Here is a 22,179-nt window from a genome sequence, read left to right as displayed (position 1 = left end):
CCTTTCCAGCCCCTGGATTTTGCTAGCAACGCTCCTCTGTTTTCTTGCCCGGCCTCGTTAAGGAGGCTAAAGGGTTCGGGGCAAGCAGCGGGCTCCTTCCAGCCCCCCAGCACCTCGCCCAGGGCAGACGTGAAAAGCGCGCTTGTAGCGTTGGTCTGAAAGCGCTGAGAAAAATGGGGATGCGAAGCCCAAGTCAATGAAGGTATTTTGTGCCTCCGCTGCGAGGGCAGCTGCTGAATGCAGGACTGTCGATCCTGGCCGAAACTTTCGGGAGGGTTCAGCCGTGTCCTAAGCGCAGACCCAGGAAATAAAGGCCGGTCTTGTCAGGAGCAAGGTGCTGTGTTACGTCTCTGTTGCATCTAATAAAGAATACATTCACCCCTTGGCAAAACCCAGGCTCTTTATCTTAATCTGTGACGGAATCTGGCTGACAGGTTGATACTGCCAACACCAATCCATCTGCGACCGTGAATCAGGCTCCAAAAAAACACGGGATTGGCTTGCAAATAATAAAACCTGGCTCCTTTTTATTTGCCTTCTGGTTCCCGAGCCTTGAGGTCAAATTCACTTCATGTTTTCTGGGCAAGCAGGAAGACGAGAGGATTTTTTTATTATTTTATTTTATTTTTTTTCCTTCTCCCCAAATGAAAACCGAGCTTCTCCTACAAACTACTGAACAAACAGCGTGGGCTCCAACAACATCCCCCGCCTCGCGAGCCTCGTGGCAGGAGCGTGAGCTGGCCGGGCTGCGGGCCGCGGGAGCTGGCTGCTCTCCCTTCTTTTTCCCTGGAAGTTTGCAGCCTGGCCCCGTGGGCCAGGAGGAAGGCGAGGGCTGGCAGCGGCCGGGCGGCGGGGCTGGAAACCTGGGGGACGTGGAGCGTCACAGCCGGGCCGATGAAATCCAGCTGCCAAAAAGCAGGAGCGAGCCCGGCCACGGGGATGGAGGAGGTAAAACGTGTCACTTCTGCTTGGGGGCTGCTCCTCACGCGGAGCCCCGGCATGAATCCTGACCGCCGGTCATCCCGCAGCGCCGCCGCGGCCCCGTTGCGGCCCCACAGCAGCCCCCACACTGCTCCTCCACCAGGCGCGGCGCCCGAGCCGGCTCCAGCAGGGAAAAGTCACCTCCACGCGTGGATTCGGCTGGGTTTTTACACGGGGTGTTGCACGAGACCCCGAGCAAATCCGTCCCGGCACCGCCTGAGAAAATATAAAGATAGGATAAGGGGGTTTAAACCGAAAGGGGGTAGGGTGAGGGGGGGGATTGGGAAGAAATTCTTCCCTCTGAGGGCGCTGAGGCCCTGGCCCAGGCTGCCCAGAGGAGCTGGGGGTGCCCCAGCCCTGGCAGTGCCCAAAGGCCAGGCTGGGTGGGGCTGGGGGCAGCCTGGGCAGAGTGGGTTGGAATTGGACCATTTTTAGGATCCCTTCCAACCCAAACCTTTTGGGGGTTCTGTGAGTCTACGAACTGCAACCGGAGGGAAGGCTGACACCCGAACCCTGCACGAAGCAGAGGTGGGATCCCTGTTGTAGCTCCAGTCTTCGTTCAACCCCGCTGATGATCGGTCACCGCACACTTCATTTTCGGCTCACGTTTGGTACCTTTGGAGGAGGAGTTGACGCATCCAACATGCTACAAGTCCGCGTCGGTCACCTACAGCAGCAGAGACAGAGCCCTTCCATCCGAGCAGGATGGGCATACTCTGCCATACGCCACCGGTAGGGCTAAAGTGAGCAAAATCCAACTTCCCCAAACCCCCTTGGTGCCACGGAGTGACACAGGGCATTCGAAAGGGGGGAAGGCGATCCTACAGCACCTGCTCCCCATCCGTGTCCCCAGAGAGCCGGCTTCCAGGGAAACCCCGTTCGCCGCGTCCCCAGAACAACAGTGTCGGCAGCAGAAAGCCAAGGTCACCACGGCAGGAGCACCACGGGGGTCCCAAAAAGAGGAAAGCAAGAGAGGGAAAGGCCAGAGCTCAGCACGATGCTGGGAAGGTGCTTGGTGTGTCCTGGGACCATGTCTGGCACCGTCTGGACATCTGCATCCCATCCTATGCTGGAGCCTCGTGGGCAGCCAGTGTTTCCTGGGGATTCAGAAGCTTGTCCGTGCCCCTTCCTGCTTTTCCAGCAGCTATTAATTCCCCTCCAAATCCAAGACTGGCCACCAGGGAGAAGCCTCCACCTCTTGAGGCCCAGAGCCGCTCAACCTGTCCTGCTCGACAGCCCTGGAGCCATCACGGGGTAGAGAGGGACGCTCGGGTAACTGGGGCGGGTGGTGTGGGTGGCTCTGTTCCTCACTGCTCCATCTGGGCACCCCATGGAGAGCGCTGGATGAGGAGGAAAACCATTTTTCTCAGAGGCGCAGAGTAAATCCGGCCTTCCCATGTGAATCTCCAGGAGCCACATCCGCTGCTGGCTCTGCAGCTCCACATTCAGTGGAGAGGAGAACTGGCGTGGACCCTTCGGGCCGAGCCTTGACCTGGTTTTGTGCTGCCACCTCTTGTCCTGGCTGCTGGTGAGCTGCCCTTGCTCGGGGCGAGTTCCCCACACAGCTCTAGTACCCCTCCTTCCTGCCTCATCCCCGTGCGTCCACCAAGCAGAGAGGGTTGGCTTTGACCTCAAAACACTCAGCAAGCGGCGAATGCTCGCTCTGCCTCGAAACGCCGCAGCCCCTCGAGCTCTGCAGCCTGCAGGGGACATCGCCCTTCCTCTCCTCCTTCACCTTCCGGGGAAAAGGATTAGCAGCCTTTGCGTTTATCACCCTACAGCGATCCCACAGCTGTGGGAGGGGATACGTGCAGCCCAGGGAGCTGGAGGTAAGGCCATTCGTTACAGCTCCTTGAACACAAATTGTGTCCCTGAGGGCTTTGCAGATACACGACAGGGTCCGGTCAAACCCTGCGAGAGCACGGGGTTGCCGGCATCTGGGAACATTTGTTCCCTGAGCAAAGAGCCGCAACTACCATAGGCAAAGCAAATTTGAGCAGGAATCGGAGCGCTGGAGGATTTGTAAGAGCTCTAAATCCGCACATTTGAGGGTTTGAGGCAGCCACTGACTGATGAGGCTCAGAAAGAGAATTTACCCATGGAGCCGTGTGACCTGGAATGGGAAATTTGGTAATTTTGGGTCATCTCAGTGTGCCGGCAGGCACAAGACCAACACCCGGCAAGTCGTCTGGGTGAGCTGCTGACAGAGAGCACGGTGACTCAGGGCAGAGGTTTCCCTCCAGGGATGGAGACCAGCGACCAAGAGAAGGTGGGGAAGGGGTGAGAGATGCGAGGAGGAGCCCCGGGGCAAGAGGAGCTCCAGGAGAGGTGAGAAGCAAAGAACTGCTCCTCGGCAGGCTGGGCAAGGCAGAGGTTTTGGCTTGGGGTGGCGGGACGCACGGCTGGAGCCTTGCACAGGCTTAGGATACCCTCTGCAGGCCAGCCCTGAGCTCCGCACGTCCCAGTCACGGCGCTGCGGTCGGAAGACGAGCAGGAATCTCAGAAACCAAGTCCCGCCGAGGCCGAGTTGGATGCGCAGGAGAAAATCTGGGAGTGAGCCCCTTCCAAACCCCACCTGCTGCCCCTGGGGGCTCTGCAGAGAGCTAAGGCTCTGCAGGGTGGCTCGGTGGGGAAGCATCGTCTCTTCCTGCATCTTCTGCTCCTTCCAGGACGGGCTGCTCCACGAGGAGCTACTCCCGCGGGAGGAACACACCTTGTCTGGCTCCATCCCGCAGAGACAGCTTCTGGACGAAGTCCAGCCCCAGCACCAACCCGACGCCTCCTTCGTGTTGTCGCTTGGCTTTACAAGGCCACGAAGACTCCGTCGATCCCTGGCAATGGTCGTTGTGGTGTTTTGTGGATCCCCTTGGGTCTTTCAAGCGGTGCAAGGCTTCGCCTCCAGCTCTGCAGCCGCACCTTCTCAGCTGCCTGCCCAACGCTCAGGTGAGCAGAGGGCCTTCACCAGGGGCTTGAATTAACGCTAAAAAAGCAAATAGTTTTAGTGCCACGGTAAATAGATGAAAAGAAGCAGAAGAGAAACACAAGAGATTTCCATAGCAACCAGCACCAGGGCTCGGATTTCCTCCGATTCCCCTCCCCTGCACGCAGACAATTCGGGGGTGCCGCCGTGACCGCTGGCCTGGCTGGGCACGGGGCTCCTCAGGGAGCTGCAGTGAGCACGCGATGGGGCCGGGCTCACGGAAATCCTCTGCTCCTTCACCGACAGAAGCACCGAGTTCCTTTGGAAAGGGATGCTGAAACCAAGACTTGCTTGAAAAACAAATATAAAAAATCTTCTAGCTGATTCAAGCCCCTGAAAGCAGATGCCCGCGGTGCCAAGTCACGTTCCCAGGGCGCTGAGCACAATCGCCATCAGGGTGACACCCAGCCCCAGCACTACTAAAATCTGTGCTTCAGGCAATGCCCAAAGCGGCCAGAGCTCCGTTTGGCGAAATGAAGCCACATGCAGCCTCGATGCAGCTTGGGACTTCCCAGAAAAACAAATAAATAAATGTCACCCTGGCCAAGCTGAAGGCTGAGAAAGAAGTTCTCGCACACCTGAAGACGGACGTGGTAGAAAACAGGGTTGGGGATGTTTTGGTACCAGGATTTTAGAAGAATTATAAAGTAATATCATTATGTAATAGAGACAAAGACTTGTTCAGACAGGACGGCAGGCAGGAGGAGACATCCCAGGGGAACTGGACGAATCGCAGACATAAATTTCAGCAGGAGAAATTCAGGTCAAAGAGTGAGATAGGAAAAGATTGGGACAGAAAATCTGGGAAGGCATCCGGGGCCCCATTGCGGGAGATCTTTGAGACGAGGCTGAACGTGTCTGTCCCGCTCAGCGCACAGCCCTGCAAGAAAAAACTCTCCAAGAGGATGCCCCAAGAAAACTGATGAGTGTTGTGGGCTGATGGGCGTTGTGAGCCACGAGAATGTCCTAAAGCCACAAACGTCCCTGTGTGAACGGGCGCCTCTCCCGCTAGCGGCACCGCCTCAGCCGTGTAGAGTGCCCAAAACCTGAGAGCTCTGCCCTGCTGCAGATAAACGAGCTCCAACTGCATAGCAGTTGATGAGGAGCTGCTGGAGGCATTAAAGGATGGAGAAGTCCAGAGAGAGGTGGTGGACGCAGTGACCTGACACCAGGAGAGAACAAATCTCCACAGGTACAAGTCTACGGGGGCCGATGCCATGCGTGCCGGGGTCCTGAGGGGACTGGCTGATGGATTTGCCAAGCCTCTCTCCATGGCATTTGAAAAGTCCTGGCAATGAGGGAAAGTCCCTGGTGACTGGAAGAAGGGAAACATCACTCCCATTTCTGAAAAGGGTAGAAAGGAGGACCTGGGGAACTACAGACCAGTGACCTCCGTGCCTGACAAGATCATGGAACAAATTCTCCTGGAAGCAATGTCAAGGCACGTGGAAGACAATGATGTGAGACAGCCAGCACGGCTTCACCGAGGGCAAGTCGTGCCTGACCGATCTGGTGGCCTTCTACAATGGAGTGACTGCATCAGTTGGCAAGGGAAGACCAACCGATGTCATCTACTTGGACGTCTGTAAGGCCTTTGACACGGTCCCACATGACATCCTGGTCTCCAAATCGGAGAGATTTGGATTCGATGGGTGGACCATTCAGTGGATAAGGAGTTGGCTTGAAGGCCGCACCCAGAGAGTGGTGGTCGATGGCTCCATGTCCAGGTGGAGGCCAGTGACAAGTGGTGTCCCTCAGGGGTCTGTCCTGGGACCTGTGCTGTTTAATATCTTTATCAACGACGTAGACGATGGGATTGAGTGCACCCTCAGCAAGTCTGCAGATGACACCAAGCTGAGTGGTGTGGTTGACACACCAGAAGGAAGGGATGCCACCCAGAGGGACCTGGACAGGCTGGAGAAGTGGGCCCACGTGAACCTCGTGAGGTTCAACAAGTCCGAGTGCAAGGTTCTGCACCTGGGTCAGGGCAATCCCAGACACGAGCACAGACTGGGAGAGGAACTCACTGAGAGCAGCCCTAAGGAAAAAGACTTGGGGGTTCTGGGGGACGAAAAGCTCGACGTGAGCCGGCAGTGTGCGCCTGCAGCCCAGAAGGGCAACAGCGCCCTGGGCTGCATCACCAGAGGGGTGGCAGCAGGGGAGGGAGGGGATTGTGCCCCTCTGCTCTGCCCTCCTGAGGCCCCACTTGGAATCCTGCATCCGGGTCTGGGGCCCCCAGCACAAGAAGGGTGTGGGGCTGGAGAGTGGGTCCAGAGGAGGGCCATGGAGATGATAAGAGGGCTGGAGCACCTCTCCTATGGAGAAAGGCTGAGAGAGCTGGGGGTGTTCAGCCTGGAGAAGAGAGGGCTCCAGGTGGACCTCATGGCAACCTTTCAGTACTTAAAGGGGACTTATAAAAAAGGACTTATAAAAAAGATGGAGAGCGACTCTTCGCTCAATCAGATAATGACAGGACAAGGGGGAATGTCCTTAAACTAAAAGAGGGGAGACTAAAAATTAGAGGTTAGGAGGAAATTCTTCACTCAGAGGGTGGTGAGGCACTGGAACACCTTGCCCAGAGAAGCTGTGGATGCCCCATCCCTGGAGGTGTTCAAGACCAGGTTGGACAAGACCCTGGGCAACCTGATCTAGTGGGTGGCATCGCTGCCCATGGCAGGGGGTTGGAACTGGATGGTCTTTGAGGTCCCTTCCAACCCAAGCCATTCTATGATTTTCTGAAGTCTCTATTACAACTATCTTCCCCTTATTCCCAGGGCACACAAGAACATGACAAAGCCCAGGTGGATCCATGTCCCCCTCCCCTAGGCCAGCAGAAGAAGCAGCTGCTCCTGCTCCCTCTGCACATTGCAACACCCCAACCTCAGCCCCCTCAGCCAGGGTGGGAAAGGGCAAGCTCACAGCAGGGGAAGTTTCAGGGTAATGGGAACTTCAGGGATGGTTTATCCCCCTCTTTCTTCCCTGCTAACTCTTAGAATTGATTAATCTTCCTTGGGATGTTATTGCTGGACGGACCCCCCATCAGATGAATAACCCAAACACCAGAGCACTGACTTGCCCGAGCCTCCTTGCACCCGTCATTTCTGGAGAGGACAGAGCTGTGCACCTGATATTGAACATCCAGACAAGCCGGGGTCTGACCTCACAAGCCTGCATGTGGCTTCGTTCATGGCCATATCCAAAATATTTGGGGGAAATTATCTGTGGCCTCAGTAACCCCAAAACCGTGCCCGGGGATGGGATGGAGCCAGTTGCTCGAGGCCAGAACTGTGCCAAGGACCTTTCTAACAATCCCCTTGGGACATACCCTGTTTTACCCCTCAGGTTCCTGGCATGGGGAAGGGGGGGACAGGAGGGAAAGCCAGGGGTGCAACGCATCCCCCTGCCCTGGGACCTGATCCCCAGAGCAGGGCACTTAATTCAGGGAGCAGTTAATTCAGGGCAGCTGCCAGTCTGGACGCCTCCGTTACTCGCCCGAGGCAGGAGGGAGGGGTGTGGGTTAACGTGGCCAGCAGGAACATTGAATTACGGGAGATTTATGCCTGACAATGGAAAAAAAAAAACTTTCTGGTGACAGGGATAGGCTCCGGCAGCCGCCCCGGGGGGAGGTGGGTTGCCAGCACTGGAGGTTTTAAAGAACAGGATGAACAAGCATTGCTCGGGAGTGACTCAGGCTGAGCTGATCCCGCTGCAGGGAAAGAGGATGAGTGAACAACCCCCCTTGGGGACCTGGCCGGCCCCATTTTCCATGAGTCCTGCCCCCCTCTTGGGCAATGCCGGTGCGTGAGACAACACGGGTCTGAACCTCCGCAGAGCGTGTGTCTTCCATGACCAGCGTGCCAGGGAGGTTTGCGTTCATTCCCCTCATTCCCGAGGAAAGCACATGCATCCGGACGCCACCGCTTCTCTCCTCAACCTTTCCCTCCTGGAAAAGCATCCCTCTGCAAATCCTGCCCGGAGGAGGAGGAAGCGGGCGAGGAGAGCTGCTACGAAATACGTCCTGGGGAGCTGCCACGAAACACATCCCAGGAACCTGCTCCTAAGGCAGCCGATAACCCCTTGGGGCTAGAGCTGGGGTTTGCTGTGCACCCGGAGCTCGTCCTCGCTGTCACCATCTGCTTATGCCTTTGCCCTGCTGCCTGGTCCCCACTTGCTTGTTCCCAAAGCGTTTGCCTGGCTTCTTGCTGCCCCCATGTCCCTCCTTCCTACACCCTCCCTTCCCCGCCAGAAAGCAGCACGATTAAATGCGATTTTGCATCTCTTCCTCCAAGGTTCCCCCACAGGACGCGGCACCTCTCAGGAGGAAAATAGTTCAAAGCCTTTCCCTCTCGGTAAAAGCTGCCTGTTAAATTGTCAGTCTGCTCGGTCGCAGCTCTCCTCCTCGTTTGCTAATCGCTTGGCGCTGGGGGCCAAGCGCTGTCGGTCTTCCTTCAGAAACGGCTGTTCCTCATATTGAGCCTCATATTGAGCCTCCAGGGGATGTTCGTTAACTGCTATTAATGGAAATAATCGACCCTGCATCGCTAAGCCTTCGAACCCTGACAGCGGCGGGTGTACGGCAGCGCGGTCCTCGCAGCCTCCTGCAGGAGCCAGGCTCTGCTCAGCGCCGTGGGGCTGCTTTGGGGGGTTTTTAGCCCAATTTCTTTGCCTGGGCTGAGGGAGCCCAGCGGTTTGGGTGCAGGTCCCCTTGATCCTCAGCCCTGCCAGCCAGGCTGACAGGAAGGCCACGTCAGGATGGGATTTGGGGGTGCGAACTGTGCACTGAGCAAAACGCTAACATATAAAATGCTAAAATACGAGTGAATATTACCCAGGAAAGGCTAAACTACGTGGTTTGTGTGGAACTAGGCTCTTTGCTCTGCCTGTTGATGCGGCACAGAGCTTATAACCGGCTGATCTCTGGGGGGCCCCTGGGTGCCTGCGGGCGGCAGGAGACGCAAAGGGGAGCTCAGGCGGGTTTGGTCTGTCGGTGAGTCTAAAGGGGAGCGCAATCAGTGGGTGTAAACCGCAAGTGACAGCGAGTCGGGATAGAAAAGGGCTGTTAAGGAAGAGGGGTTGTGCGCGGTGCTTTTATCACTGGGGCAGCGCGAAGGGAAGCTCCCTGAGGGGAGCCGCGGGCTGCGCGCCCCCACCTCCCCACGCGGCCCCGCGGGCACTGACAGAACGCGGCGCCCTCCCCTTCCTTTTATCCCCTCCCCTCATGAATATTCACCACGGAGGGAGGGGGGCGTGGCCTCGCCTCATGAATATGGAGATGAACCCGGGCGGGCGGGGCCGCGTCCCCTCCAAGTGTGAGAAGATGGCGGCGGCGGCGGCGGCGGCGGGCCCCGGCGGCCGGGCCGCGGTGGGGCGAGGGCGGCGGCGACCGGGGGGGCGGCCGGGGACGGCGGAGAAGACCGAGGATGAGGCGGCGGCGGAGGCGGCGGCGGCGGTAGAGTGCCCGGCGTGCCGCCAGGCGCTGGCGGAGGCGGTGACGCCGCCCTGCCGCCACTCGCTGTGCCTCGCCTGCTTCCAGCGCTGCCTGCAGGGCCCGGGCCTGCGCTGCCCGCTGTGCCGCGGCCGCCTCGCCGCCGCTGGGGCCGGAGGAGGCGGAGGAGGAGGAGGAGGAGGAGGAGGAGGAGGAGGCGGCGGGGGGGAGCAGCGGGCGCCGGACCCAGGTGCGGTGGCGGCTCCCGCCCCTCCCCCAGCGCCAACCGCCGCGGCGGCTGAGGGGGGGGGGGGGGGGAGCGGGGGGGCGTGGCCTGTGGGCGGTGGGCGGGGCTTGGCTGGATTGGGGCGGGGCTTGCGGCGGGGGGCGGGGCTTGAGCTGGTGGGCGGGGCTTGCGGGTGTGGTGAGGGTGCGCGGGGCTCGGCCCCGCAGTGTGGTGGGTGGAGGGGCAGGGGGAGGGGGGTGTTTGTCGGTGGTGGGGGATTTAAGTTTAAAAAGGGGAGGTTTGGGGGGGGGGGGGGCTGGGGGGCTTAGGAAGGTGGTGGTTAGGGGTGGGGGGTGGTGGCATGGGGGACAAATGGTCCCCGGGGGGCTTTCCAACCCTAATGGTTCTGGGGTTCTCTGAAAGTCCTCCAACCTTGGCTGGGGTTCTCTGAAGCTCTTCGCCCAGAGGGTGGTGAGGCCCTGGCACAGGTTGCCCGGAGGAGCCGTGGATGCCCCATCCCTGGAGGTGCTCAAGGCCAGGCTGGGCGAGGTCCTGAGCATCCCGATCTAGCGGGCGGTGTCCCTGCCTATGGCAGGGGGCTGGAACTGGGTGGCCCTTGAGGTCCCTTCCAACCCAAACCATCCTATAAAGGGGCTGCAGCTGCCCCACCACCACCAGGGGACATGGGGCATAGGGCTCCCCACCCCTCCGGCATGAGAACGCCAGCCAGGGGTGAAGGGCATCAGCCCCCCGTCCCCTTCCCTGGGAAGCCTCTCGCTGGTGGCACCGGTAAGGGGATGGATGGGGCAGCATCGGGTCGCCTTGCATCCCCACGAGGTGGCACCAGCTGGGACCATCCGATGGCCAGCAGGCGGTTATTTTGTCGTAACACTGCCCAAAAAGTTAACGGTTACGGAGGCGTTGGCCGGAGGGATTGAACATCAGGCAGGTTTGCGCTTCCTCGGGAGGGGAATCGTGGTGAAGCCCTGGTCCTCGCTGACGGCGAGTCCGTCATCCCCGAGCTTTTTCTGTGGAGTTTCCTCCCCACCTGGTGAGCTCAGCGCCACCAGCACGCTGCTCAGCCCTGGCGCGGCTCCTTCCCTGCGCGGTGCCCGGAGCAGGCAGCGCTGACGAGGATCGTCCACCGTCGCCGTGAGCACCTCTTTGCTGTGGGAGCCTTCCTGTGTGCTGCTGGAAGCCGCGGCGAGGTGCTGAGCTCCGGATGAACGCCCACGTGCCGCTTCAGCCGTGCCCCAACCTGTCCCTGCGGGGCACGCTGCTGGCCCCCGGGTCCCGCTCCTGTCAGCGGGGAAAACCATCAGTGTAGACGGCTTAAATTGCTGGTTCAGACCAACCCCGCTAACCTCTGCTGGGAAGGAATTCGCAAGGGTTTGCCGGATTTGATGACTTTTTGATGGACTGCCTGGAGGGGAGATGCACCGCGCTGGGACAGGAGGGACAGCCACCAGCCCGCTGCTTCGCCGCAAAACCTCCCGCTGAGTTGGTCCTTGCTCCTTGCTGGTTGTTGGCCCTGCTTGGTCTGCCCTCGCCTGCAACATCCACGCTGCAGGAACGCTTATATTTGATGAAAAAATGAGTTTGGACTCTCTGCTTGTCTCGCGCTGTCTCAGGTGCGTGCGTTTTGCAGCAGGCACCCGGTAGTCGTCTCGATAAACGTTTGCTGCCCACCTGAATTTCCCGAAGCTCTGGAAGTGGCTTGGAGAGAGTGGTGAGGGCTCTTAGCACGGAGGAACGTGGGGTGTGCACCCAAACGCAGAGCTGTGTGTATGGCTGACACCGCGTGGTCCCAGCGTTTCCTCACCCCGGGTGCTGAACAGGGCTGTGCTGAGCGCTCCGCATCAGCCTCACCGCCACAAGGCCGTGCTTAAGGCTATGGAGTGGCTCAATTAACGGGTGATGAGGCGAGCTCAAACGAGCTCTCATCTCGAATGGCATTCCCGGTAAGAACAAGCTCGTCCTGGAGCAGCACCAGCTGCTGCATCCAGGCTGGAAGCTGTGGGGCTCATTGACCACTTAGGTGGCAAGTTGGGCTACCAGCGTGGAAATTGGGCTGCCCAGCACCATTGGGGTTTGTCCCTCTCCAAGGATGGATGGAGGCTCCGCAGCCACCTTAACCGCCCCGTCAGGAATCCCAAAAAGCGTTCTCGGTGTCCAGCAGAACTTGCTGCGTTTCACTTTGTGCCCGTTGCCTCTTGTCCCGCCGCTGGGTGCTGCTGAGAAGAGCCTGGCAGGTAAAATCGTCGTGGCCCTTCGCTGGTCGAGGCAAGCCCCATCCTGCTTTGCCCTTCGTAAATCCACGGCGGCTGCTCCCGATCTCCTTCTCCGTGTGCCTGGAGGCGGTTTCCGGGATGAGTGGCTCCGTCACCAGGGATCGAGGTGAGGCCTTCCTTTTCGGAGAGGGGCGACGCTGGCTTTCTTCAGAGCACCAAGAACCTCTCCTGATTGCCGTGGCCTTTCAAGAGCGGCCTCCCCATGACGTTGGCCAACTCTCCACGCGTGAGAAGGAGCCGTAAAGTCACCTGGACCCACGTACCTCTGTTTAAATGTTTCTTAACCTGATCCTCCCTCCAGCGAGGGTCTGCCTGCCTTCCCCAGACATTCCCGGGACTCGCCAGCGTGCGTAAACACCTGAGGGGAGGCCATAAAGGCAGCGGGGCCGGGTTCTTCTCTGCGGGGCCGAGTGACCAGCACGAGCTAACCCACAAGAAGTTCACTTAACGCCAGGTCACTTCCCTTCTGTGCCGGAGCACTGGCACGGGCTGCCCGGAGAGGGGCTGGGGGCTCCTCCGCGGGGTCTCCGGCAGCCGCCGGGACGTGGGGCTGGGCGAGTGGCTCCGCGGGGCCCCGCTGGGGCAGGGGGCGAGCAGCGGCACCCAGGGGTGCCCCCAGCATCAGTCGGGCTCTCAGCAAACACTGAATAAGCTGACACAATTAAATCACTTGAAACCTGCAGAAATGATTGAGAAAAATACTTTTCATGTTTTTGTTTTTTTTAAACATGAGAGATGCTGCATCTTGACTTGGCTGAAGCTTCTAGCTTAAACTGGGCAGCCAGCACGGGTTTTGAGTCTCAATTTCTGTCCTTTGCTGGGATTTGAACACCACAGTGGACTTGGGGAGACCCTGGCAGAGATCAGGGATTAAGTGCTGTACAAATACACAGGAAGACAAAGTCCTCGTCGCGGCGCTCGCCAAACAAAAGCGGACGGAGGTAAGCGGAGAGGAGGCGCCCGCTGCCCTTTGAGCTCCCGTTTCCCCCAGCAGCAGCACCCAGGCATCCGTGGGTCCCACGTGGCAGCTGGAAACGTGCCCCTGGATGCTGGTAAGAGGCTGGATTTTGGGCTGAAGCAGCCGAGAGGAGCAAGGATGCATGTGCCACGCTCCTGGTGAGCTGCTCAGGCTGAGCCGTAAGAAAATCAGGACGCTTACGTTTCTCCGAGGACGATGGAGTGCCCAGCAGCGAGACAAGTGGAATGAAATTCATGGAAGGAGAGGTGGATGAGGACGGGGCTCGATGTTCTCCAACAGCGGGCACGAGGCCCAGGTTCGACCAAACTGATAGGTTTTTGCCTGTCGCTCCTGATGTCGCCATCAGAGGGTATGGGTGTCTTCGGGGAGCTTGGAAAATCCCCGAAGGAGCAGTGAACAGCGAAGCATGACTTCAGTTTTCCAGGGAAGAGGCTTGTTACGCTGGGCAGGAGCTGGAAGCTGCTCGCTTGGTGCATGGATAATAAACGGCTGCTTCAGCAAGAGACCTGCAGGTGGTTTTGGAAAGCCATGGGGGAGGTTTTTCTGCTGCACCGAGGTCAACGTTTGGGGCATCCATTTGTGAAAACATCCCCAAAAAAAACGAATTCCCTGGCCACGTTTGTATAACAACCTAAACACACGGAAATTTCGCCTAATACCCAACCAAAATCTCCTTTGTTACAAATTCAGCCAACTTCCTTTGTCTCTCCTGCCCAGCAGAAATTCGTGCAATCAATAACCGAGCCCTTAACGAGAGGGCATTTTGATGGCCAGCCGTCTGGCGTGACTTCCCCGTCCTTCCTCCCCTTCCTCCTGCCTTTTTCTGGCTCTGGATGCCCTCTTGTCCCGCTGACCTAGACCGGTCGAGTTCTCGAACATTTCCAGGTGATTCCTTGATTTCCTTCCACTTCTGCTTTCTGCAGCCTGTCTCCAGATTGTTTTTCCCTCTAGAGCACAGCGCTACGAGCTCGCAGACAGCAATCCTGGCCAAGCACTCCCGTGCTGCGTGAAAAGCAGGGATTGACTCCAAAAACCCAACTGAGACCTGCACCATCGGAGGTTCCAAGTGATTTAATTAAGCACATCCAAGGAGCACCACCTTCCTCTTCCTCCGCGTTGTGTTTAACCTACCATCGGAGCCGGTAGCGAAGGGACTGGTTAGGACCTGACCTGGGCTAGTCCCGGTGACGACGTGGGGTGCTGTCCTGGCCTGGCTGTTGATCGTTAGCTCTTGGAAGATAATTGTTCAGCAAATTGGGCATCCTGCTGAGAAATGGTTATAGCTAGTTAACCGGGTGAGCTTTTAGGTGCTTCTGAATGCAATAGAAGAAAGCCTGCTGTTAGAAACCCTTCTGTTCCTCAGGTGCTGGGACAGGGAACGACTCAGAAATCGCAGGAACCGGAGGATGGGCAGGGAAGCATCACACGTGGAAGCCTCGTGATGGATCCGTGCCTGCTGAGCCCACGCTGGCACCGTGGCTGCTGCGTTTTTGGCCCCAGCAGCTCCGGGAAAGGGGGCGAGCTCGAGTGCTGCTGGATCCTCGAGTTCGGGCAACACCACATCTGTGCTGCGATGTTGTCCATGAGCCTGAAGGGCTCAAGACTGACCCCAGCAAAAAAAAAAACTGACCCCAGCAAATCTTCTTCCCCTTCTGCACAAGGTTAGGAGCTGCCGCTCCTTGCAGCTTCTCCATCGATGTCACCCTCACGCACCATGTCTAAGGGCAGCATTTAACGTCCTCAGCAGCGTGCTGGTTCCTGCTCTCTCACCTTCCTGCCTTATTTCTTTATGTGTTTCTGTCCGGAACAAGATTAGGGCAGTGCCGGCGTAGTGCCTGCGTTCTGGGGGCAGGTTCCTGCAGGGGCTGTGCTGCAGCGCGTTGGTGCCCGCTCGTACCACTGGTCCTTCACTTGCTTCATAGAGCACGACTGTGAGCGGGTGCAAACCCTCTCACCCCTGGGAGGTGACTTTTTTTCCCCCTCAACCCCTAATCAACCCACCAAAGAAGGAGGTGAGGTGGAATTAACATTAGTTGGGTACGCATCCACGGCCCCTTTGCTCCACGAAGCCTCGAGAGCCATCACAAACCACCCGCAGCTTGGATTTCGGCAGCTTTCCAGCACCACCCCTCCTGTCCCTCGCATCCCAACGGCCTCTCCATCTCTCATCTCCCATCCCAAGGCGTTTGCTGCTGTAGGATCACGTCTGTAGGACACCAGACAGGACTCCCACCTGCACCGGGACCGGCGTCGGCGCACCACGTGCAGGCATCGACTGCTTCCAGCCACGTCCCCGGAGAGGTCTGGCCACTTACAGTCTGTTGTATTCTTCACTTCGGTGCGTTCCCTTTAGTGCGAATGGCCTTTCATCTGGTTATATCCCCACAAGACCCCCAAATGTTGTAAATCCTCGCAGAAGACCTGTTCGCGTGCCTCGTGTGAAAGCCGCAGCCACTGGGAGCCAGGCAAACCATACCAGTGCCACGGATGAGCAACAGCATGCAGGAAGGCTCTTCCGAAACGTCTTCCCTTCTCACATCTTTGTTATTTATAAATTGTGTCTGTGCTCCTGTTTGTTCTGCAAAAAAAAATCAATGATCACAAATGCCGAAACTTTTCATATTTCCGATGTTTTCATATTATTTCACCATCTCGTTCTTTCTGCACCCGCTGTTCGTGTTCACTGGTGGATTTCTCCTTTTTCTCTATCTTCCTTTTATTGCATGCATGGATCCGTTTTGTGGCTTTGTGTACCTTTACCAGCTCCCCAAGCCCATCTCTTGGAGAGGAGGCACAGGGGGAGGCAGTGAATTTGGCACCCGAGGACCCGGGCTGGCGAGCGGGTTGTGAAGAATCTCCTTTTCTGACACCCCAGGTTGGGGCAGGAAAACGGGGAAACTCCCCAGGTGTTCCCCCAATGCCCTTATCAGGGTGAGTTACGTATGCGTGCAGCACACAGCTGGCATTTCTTCATATAACTCCGTAATAAAATACTTGGAAAAGAGCTGGAGCAACTGCTCCCGTCGGAAACCTGCTTCCAAACCTCTCTGCATTCGCAGCCAGAAAATCGCGTTGTGTTTTGGAGGCGTGCAGATCTCCGAACAGAAACCCCAGCTGCTGGAAGAGGGGAAAAAAAAAAAGCAAAGCCTCGAGGTTTGGTTATCCCCCCGGGAGCGAAGGGGAGAAGGAAGCAGCAGAGCTTGCTGAGAGCGGCCGAGCTTTGGCTTGCAGGACAATGGATGGGGAATTGAAGGATTTCTGCACCGAGGTGACCTGTTTGGGGTCTGTTGTTCCACCCACGCTGCTGGATTTGCTGGGTGCTGCTCGGGAGTGCAGGCGAACGGTGCCCGGGCACGATGCCCCCTTCTGGGGGCTGAAATCGAGAGGATTTGAGGCATCGAGGGGTGTTGAGGCTGCCCGTCAAATGCCACTTATTATTTAACATCACTTTTTGTTATGAGGAAATGCGCTGTCCTCTCATATGGTGCAGGAATTGACGACTTTTCGAGGCTGAGCACCGCAGGATGAGGCCCCTCTCTGGCAGCCTCAAGAGCTGGGAGCTGAGGTTGTCCTGGCACGGGCGCCGGCCCCGAAGCGAAAGAACTTTTGGAAAGAAGAGGGCTGGGAAAGTACCGCTGTCCCTAAACCCTGCGCATCTGGGGGTGTCCCAGCCTTAAACCTTGGGGTAAAAAAAGCTGAGACTCTTGGAAGAAAGAGGAAACTTTGCCGAGCAGCCCGGTGGAGGCGGGGCCGGCGGGGAGGATGCAGCACCGCGGTGCCACGTGCGCTCGGTGCCTTTATTCCACGCGGAGCTGGAAACGTGGGTCCCCGGGCTTTTTGGCGTGTCCGTAGGACGTACCGCTTGCTGCATACAGGTGCTGTACGTAAAACCGACCGTTTTAGCTAAACCAGCACAACCTTATAAACGTTTTATTTAAGAGCTCTGGTGAACCCGTGTGGGCGATGGAGCGGGTGGCACGGCTTGCCTTCGCTGCTGCTCCGCTCCCTCAGCTTAACCCGTAGGTTGTGTTACCCTGGAGGACAAAAACATGCCTTTTAGTGGTGAAAATAAGGTCTGAGCTGAGCCCCAAGCACTCAGAGGTTGCTGTAGGAGCATCACACGTGGAAATCCAACCCGATAACGCGCACGGGGAGCTCGAGGCCACGACCGACACCGCCTGTGGCCGTTTACAGCACGGGGAGGGCATTTCTGTCCTAGCACTAGCTCGTGCAAGGTGGAGCAGCAGCTTTTTTAGAAACAGCACAGCCTGTTAGTCCATATTCCACTGCAGGAGGTGTGTTCGCCTTAGGAGCGTGCGAACCTCGCAGAAATACGGCGTGATTTGTTAAATTCGGGAGCTGGCGGCGCTCCTGCTCCCTCTTAGAGGGGTTCTGGTGGTGAGTTTAGAAGCAAAATGGGTGCAGAGGGGATTTTATCGGCTTTTAGCCCACGTTGTCCACCTTAGCCTGCGTTGGGGTGCCTGTGGGTGTGAGGCTGGCAGGCAGAGGTGTGCCAAGGTGTGCTACAGCTGTGGGAAACCGCTGCGGGAGCTGCTGGGCAAGCAGTCCGGGCAGCCCCGGCCACCTGCACTAAAATGTCCTTCCTCCTTCTTCTTCTCTTTCCAGACTTCATATTCAGAGCGCCCATTAAGCTAAGCAAACCAGGGGAGCTTCGGGAGGAATACGAAAGCCAGCTGAGGAAGGTACGGTGCTCTCATTGTGGTTTTTCTTCCAGGGTTCCCAGCAGGAACGCCATCCCACCTGTAAGGACGACGAAGGGCTTTCAGTTCCTGCTCTGGAACAGCGACCATTTGTCCCCTTCTGCTGCTCAAACAGTTCAGGGAGATGCACTTGAGCGTGCAGAAAGCAGTTTCTGGTGCCGTGGGCTGCCTTCCAGAGCCGGGAGGTGGGCACGGACCGTCCGTGGTGGACCTCACACAGCCCTCAGTTGTGTGGGGTTTATTGGAGCATCCGTATTTGCGGATAAAATCCCATAAAAAGTCAATCCCATAAAAAGTTTTGCAGCATAGGGCGACTTCTCCTTCCTCCTGGAGTAACATCCTTCTCCTTAACTGTCCATCGCAAAACTGAGTTTTCTGTCTGTCCTTAGGCAGGAAAAGCCATTATTTAAAGACAAAAATTAAGAGGGGAAAAACAGCTTTCCAGCTGTTTTGGAATTAGAGTCCGGGAAAATATTTTCTCCATTTAAACTAGGGATTGCTTGAATCTAAATCATCCAGTGGCTAGTCCTTTATGGAAGCTGGCTGCTTTGTAAGTGAGAATCATTGCAGTGAGAGCAATAACCGCTGTAGCAGAGCGGATAAAGGTTAAATTAAATCCAATTTTCTTAAATCCCAAATCCCACATCCCTAATCCCATTATGTGCCCGGACCCGTGCGTGGCCCTGCCGGAGCAGCACCTTGGTCCTCGTGATGGCGTTTTGCTTCATCCTTGATGAGTTTTCTTTGGGGTTTTTGATTGAAGGTCTCAACAACAACGGAAAAGGCTGATATTTAGATGGAAAAACAGCCTTGGCCACTGCATGATGCTGAGTAGGAAAACACTGTTTAGGTGGTGTTTAAGGTAAATAACCAAGAAACGCTTGCGTTAAAATGACACATAAATTAGGCAGATTTAATGCGGAAGGGTTTTCTCTCCTGCTTCCCCCTATGTGGAGCTAGCAGTGCCAGGTCACTCGGGTGACTTTGCCTGACCGTGACCTTTCATTAGCCGATTTTTAAGAAACAGAAACTTCTCTGGTCTGGGTGCCTTGTGCTGTGTGTCAAGTGTTGCGGCTCGTGGCGCTTTTGGCAGCGGCGAGGCGCTCCGTTGAAGCAGAGGTGGGTTAGGCAGTGCTGCAAGACTGGGCAGAGAGAGACAAAAGTCTGGTTTATTAATTAACTTGGATGTGGATCACTGTATCGGGCAATTTATTTCCCTGGGACCCAGAGGATGAGTGTACTCGGGGTGTCTTTGGCTTAGCAAAGAACTAAAGCTGTTCCTGTAGGTATTTACTGCAGACCTTGCCAGGGTTTATAAATCTCGCAGCGATAGCGATTGGAGACTTCCCACGATGGTTTGGGAGCCAGCCCCAGGTGCCGTGAGGCTCAGAGGAGCAATCTGAGCTGTGGTCGGGCTGCAGCAACCCGGAGCGGTTCTGGCGTCTGCTGCTTGACCTCAAAAAGATGCCCCATAAGCAAGCACCGGCACTTCTCCCTTCCGCGCCCATCAGGAGGAAATACTCAAACGTGTTTCTGGCATTTCGGGGATGGTTTCGTCTCGTTCCTGTTCCCCTTTTTGCTCGCCCCAGGGAAAACGGCAGCGTGGCCGTGCCGGCAGCGTGGCGGTGACGATGCGCTCCAGCTTCTCCCTTGTTCCAGGGGGAATTTTGACTGCTGCTTCACAGAAGGAGGAGACTCCTGGTGCCAGCGCTTCGGGGAAACTGAGGCAGAGGACTCCGATTTGGGAACCACGCAGAGGACTCGGATTTGGGAACCAAAGCTGGCGTATAACCGGCCTTCCCTCGGTGTCCGGAGGCTTCTCCCTGAGCCTTCAAGAAGCTGTTCCATCCCCCAGACGTGAGTCGTTTTCCTGGCCCTGCTGCCCAGCCTTTTGCAGTCAAAACCAAGACAGTCACTGGAACAGCACGCCGAAGAATATTTATTCAGAGTGGATAACCTCGTGGTGGGATTTTCTCAGCGCCAGTGGTGACCTGGCTCTCGGAGGGAGGTGAAGGGTTTGCTGCCTAAGCGCAGGATGGCAAGAATAATTTTCCTTGTATGCAACTCGCTTGGTGCTCTCATATTTTATCTGCTTCCCAAGGAGGATCTCGTTTCCGTGTGCTACAAACAGAGCTCGTCCTCCCATGCTGTCCTGTCGCGAGTGGCCGATCGCTTGCCAAGGCGTGCGCTGACGCTCGGCTCCGTGCAGCGAGGAGGAGAGGTCAGGCGTGAGTCTACCAGACTTTTTTCAAACAGCAGTGCTGAAGTTGCCACATCTCGAGCAAAGATTGCCGTTTCAAAATCAATCAGTGGCTTGTACGGCATTTTTTAAGTTCCAAATGTGGTATCTGAAACGGTGACAGGAGGTTAAAAGGAGGTGCGGTAACCGTGCTGCTGGTAGCAGCTGATGGGGCAGCATCCAGGAGTTCAGAGGTGCTGCAGAGCATCAGGTACTTCTCCCGGGGTAGAATCAGAATCAGTCAGGTTGGAGAAGACCTCTGTGATCATCTGGTCCAACCTCGAACCCACCACTGCCAAGTCCACCACTAAACCACGCTACCAAACTCTACATCTCCACAATTTTTGAAGACCTGCAGGGATGGTGGCTCACCCACATCCCTGGGCAGCCCATTCCAGTGCCTCGCAACCCTTTCAGTAAAGAAATTTCTCTTAAAATCCAACCTAACCCTCCCCCGGTGCAACCATTCCCTCTGGTCTCATCACTTGGTACGTGGGAGAAGTTTCACCCTGGCTTGCTTCAGTTCCCACTCCTCATGTCCTAGCACGGTACTGCAATGTAATCACCCGCTCCGGGAGATAATCGACATTAGGCTTTTTAAAGCGATGTTTCAGGATTAGCGTGCGCCTCATCGTTAGCGTCTGGCTTCGCTTGCAGCCAGCAGGGCCAGAGACTTGGCCACAAGTCTCACACGCAAGGTGTCCACGGATGCTGACACAGACTCACTTAGGGACTCGCTCACTTTTGTCTCTAAAGCAGAGTATGTAAGTTCTTTACAAAGAGAGGTTTTTCCCTAAAATGCGTTTTTTCTCCTCTGTAAAGGGAGAGCCTCCTGGTTTTGGGCATTGGCCATTGGCAGAGTGCGTGCTGGCACCTCTGGCTGGCTGTCCATGGGCTTGCCTAAAATTAAATATTCCTGTGCATTCTTACGTATGCTTGCGGCTTTATATTTGGGAGCTGAGTATAATTTTGGACATCAGGAAAAAAAGGGAAGGTTTCCACCTAGCTTCCTTCCATACAGCTGAAAGGTCCAGGAGCACTGGGTAGGACTCAGCCAGCCCAAGAAGTCATCCTCACGACGCGCCTCAATGTGACCTATTTTTTCGGATCCTTCCTGAAGGCCTCTGAAAGCACAGAAGCATTGCTGAAAGCTCACGAGATGTGCAGCGGAGCACTCCCCGTGTCTGAATCACGTGGCGATAATCTCTCCGGCAGATGATGTGTTGTAGTTCCTGCTTCAGCTTATGAATAGATCGGGAATTTCAAGACACATCTTAAAGGCGTTGCTTAACAAGAAGTAAAATCTGCCTTTGAAACCGTTTGCTGAACACCCACAACCAGCCAAATGATGGTTTTTTTTTTTCCTCATCTTTCTACCTTCTCTTGTCCTCCTTCACCCTCCCTCATCCCTGTGGGGTTTGGATTTTGTAGGGTTTGGGTCCTTCCTAGCCTGAAAACCCTGCTGTGCCGTTTGTGTAACGCACTGTGAACTCCGTTTCCTTTCCCTTCGCATTTTAGGATAGCTTCCCTTGCATGTCTATGCTTTTTTTTTTTTTTCCCTGCAGCAGGGAATGAAAATACTGAGTATTTTTGGAGAAGCGAGGAGCTGTCGCAGTGTCACCCACGCTCTTTGTGCGCGGCGCCGTAGGACGAGCACCCGAGCTGCCCGTGAAAGCCGTCCGTGCCTGAAGACAGCCGGGCACTGCTGCCCCAGGAGAAAAGGGGGAAGCCACCAGAAGAAAATAAGGGAAATTCAGGACAGCTCCTCGCCGCCTAAGCCACCGCGCTCGGCCTGAACAGAGCTGGAAGTGCCGGTGCTCAGCACGGCCGCGGATGATCGGTGCGGCGGAGCTGCAGCTCTAAAAGGTTGGGCTTGTAGAGGAGGATCACCGTTCACGGAGGTGGGTGGAGGAAGGAGGGAGGAGCAGGTCCATGCACGTACCTACGGGGGTTATTCACGGCGTTACGTGCGAGCTGAAGCTCGGGGAGAGGGGAGAGGCTGGGCGAGACGAGGGAGGAGAGACGAGGGTGATGCTGCCTGGACGGGCTCAGCCGGGCGGTGGTACCGAAGGCGTCTGCAGATCTTCATCAGGAAGAGGTGGTGGAAGGGAGGAGAAGAGGGGCTTTGTTGGCTCTGAGCAGAGCCTGCGGCCGTGCTGGGATAACCCCTGGGCTCGGGAAGGCTGAAACCTCTGCGCCAGGAGGAGCTGCTGGAAACCAAAGGTTGGCCTCGGTCAGTTGGAAGCGGTCACTGTGAGGGCTCCTGCTTTTCCCAGGAGGGCAGGGGAAGTGCTGGCACTCCTCTAAAACCCACTTCTCTTCTTACTGGGCTGCACA

At 56.7% G+C, this 22,179-nt stretch overlaps 1 protein-coding gene across 1 annotated transcript in view; it reads left to right on the top strand.

The window, feature by feature from the left end:
* Nucleotides 1–8,801: 8,801 nt before the first annotated feature.
* RNF169 (ring finger protein 169) overlaps nucleotides 8,802–22,179 on the top strand; it is a 23,686-nt gene continuing 10,308 nt past the window's right edge. The window contains exons 1-2 of the mRNA XM_080559987.1: nucleotides 8,802–9,636; nucleotides 17,509–17,585. Of these exons, the coding sequence (XP_080416113.1) occupies nucleotides 9,180–9,636; nucleotides 17,509–17,585 (534 nt within the window). The 5' untranslated portion in view covers nucleotides 8,802–9,179. The remainder of the gene's footprint in view (nucleotides 9,637–17,508; nucleotides 17,586–22,179) is intronic.

The sequence above is a fragment of the Anser brachyrhynchus genome, assembly GCF_964034855.1.
Source record: "Anser brachyrhynchus genome assembly, chromosome: 1".
Taxonomy (NCBI): Eukaryota; Metazoa; Chordata; class Aves; order Anseriformes; family Anatidae; genus Anser; species Anser brachyrhynchus.
The sequence above is the reverse complement of the archived record's forward strand: the minus strand, read 5'-3'. Positions and strand labels throughout refer to the sequence as shown.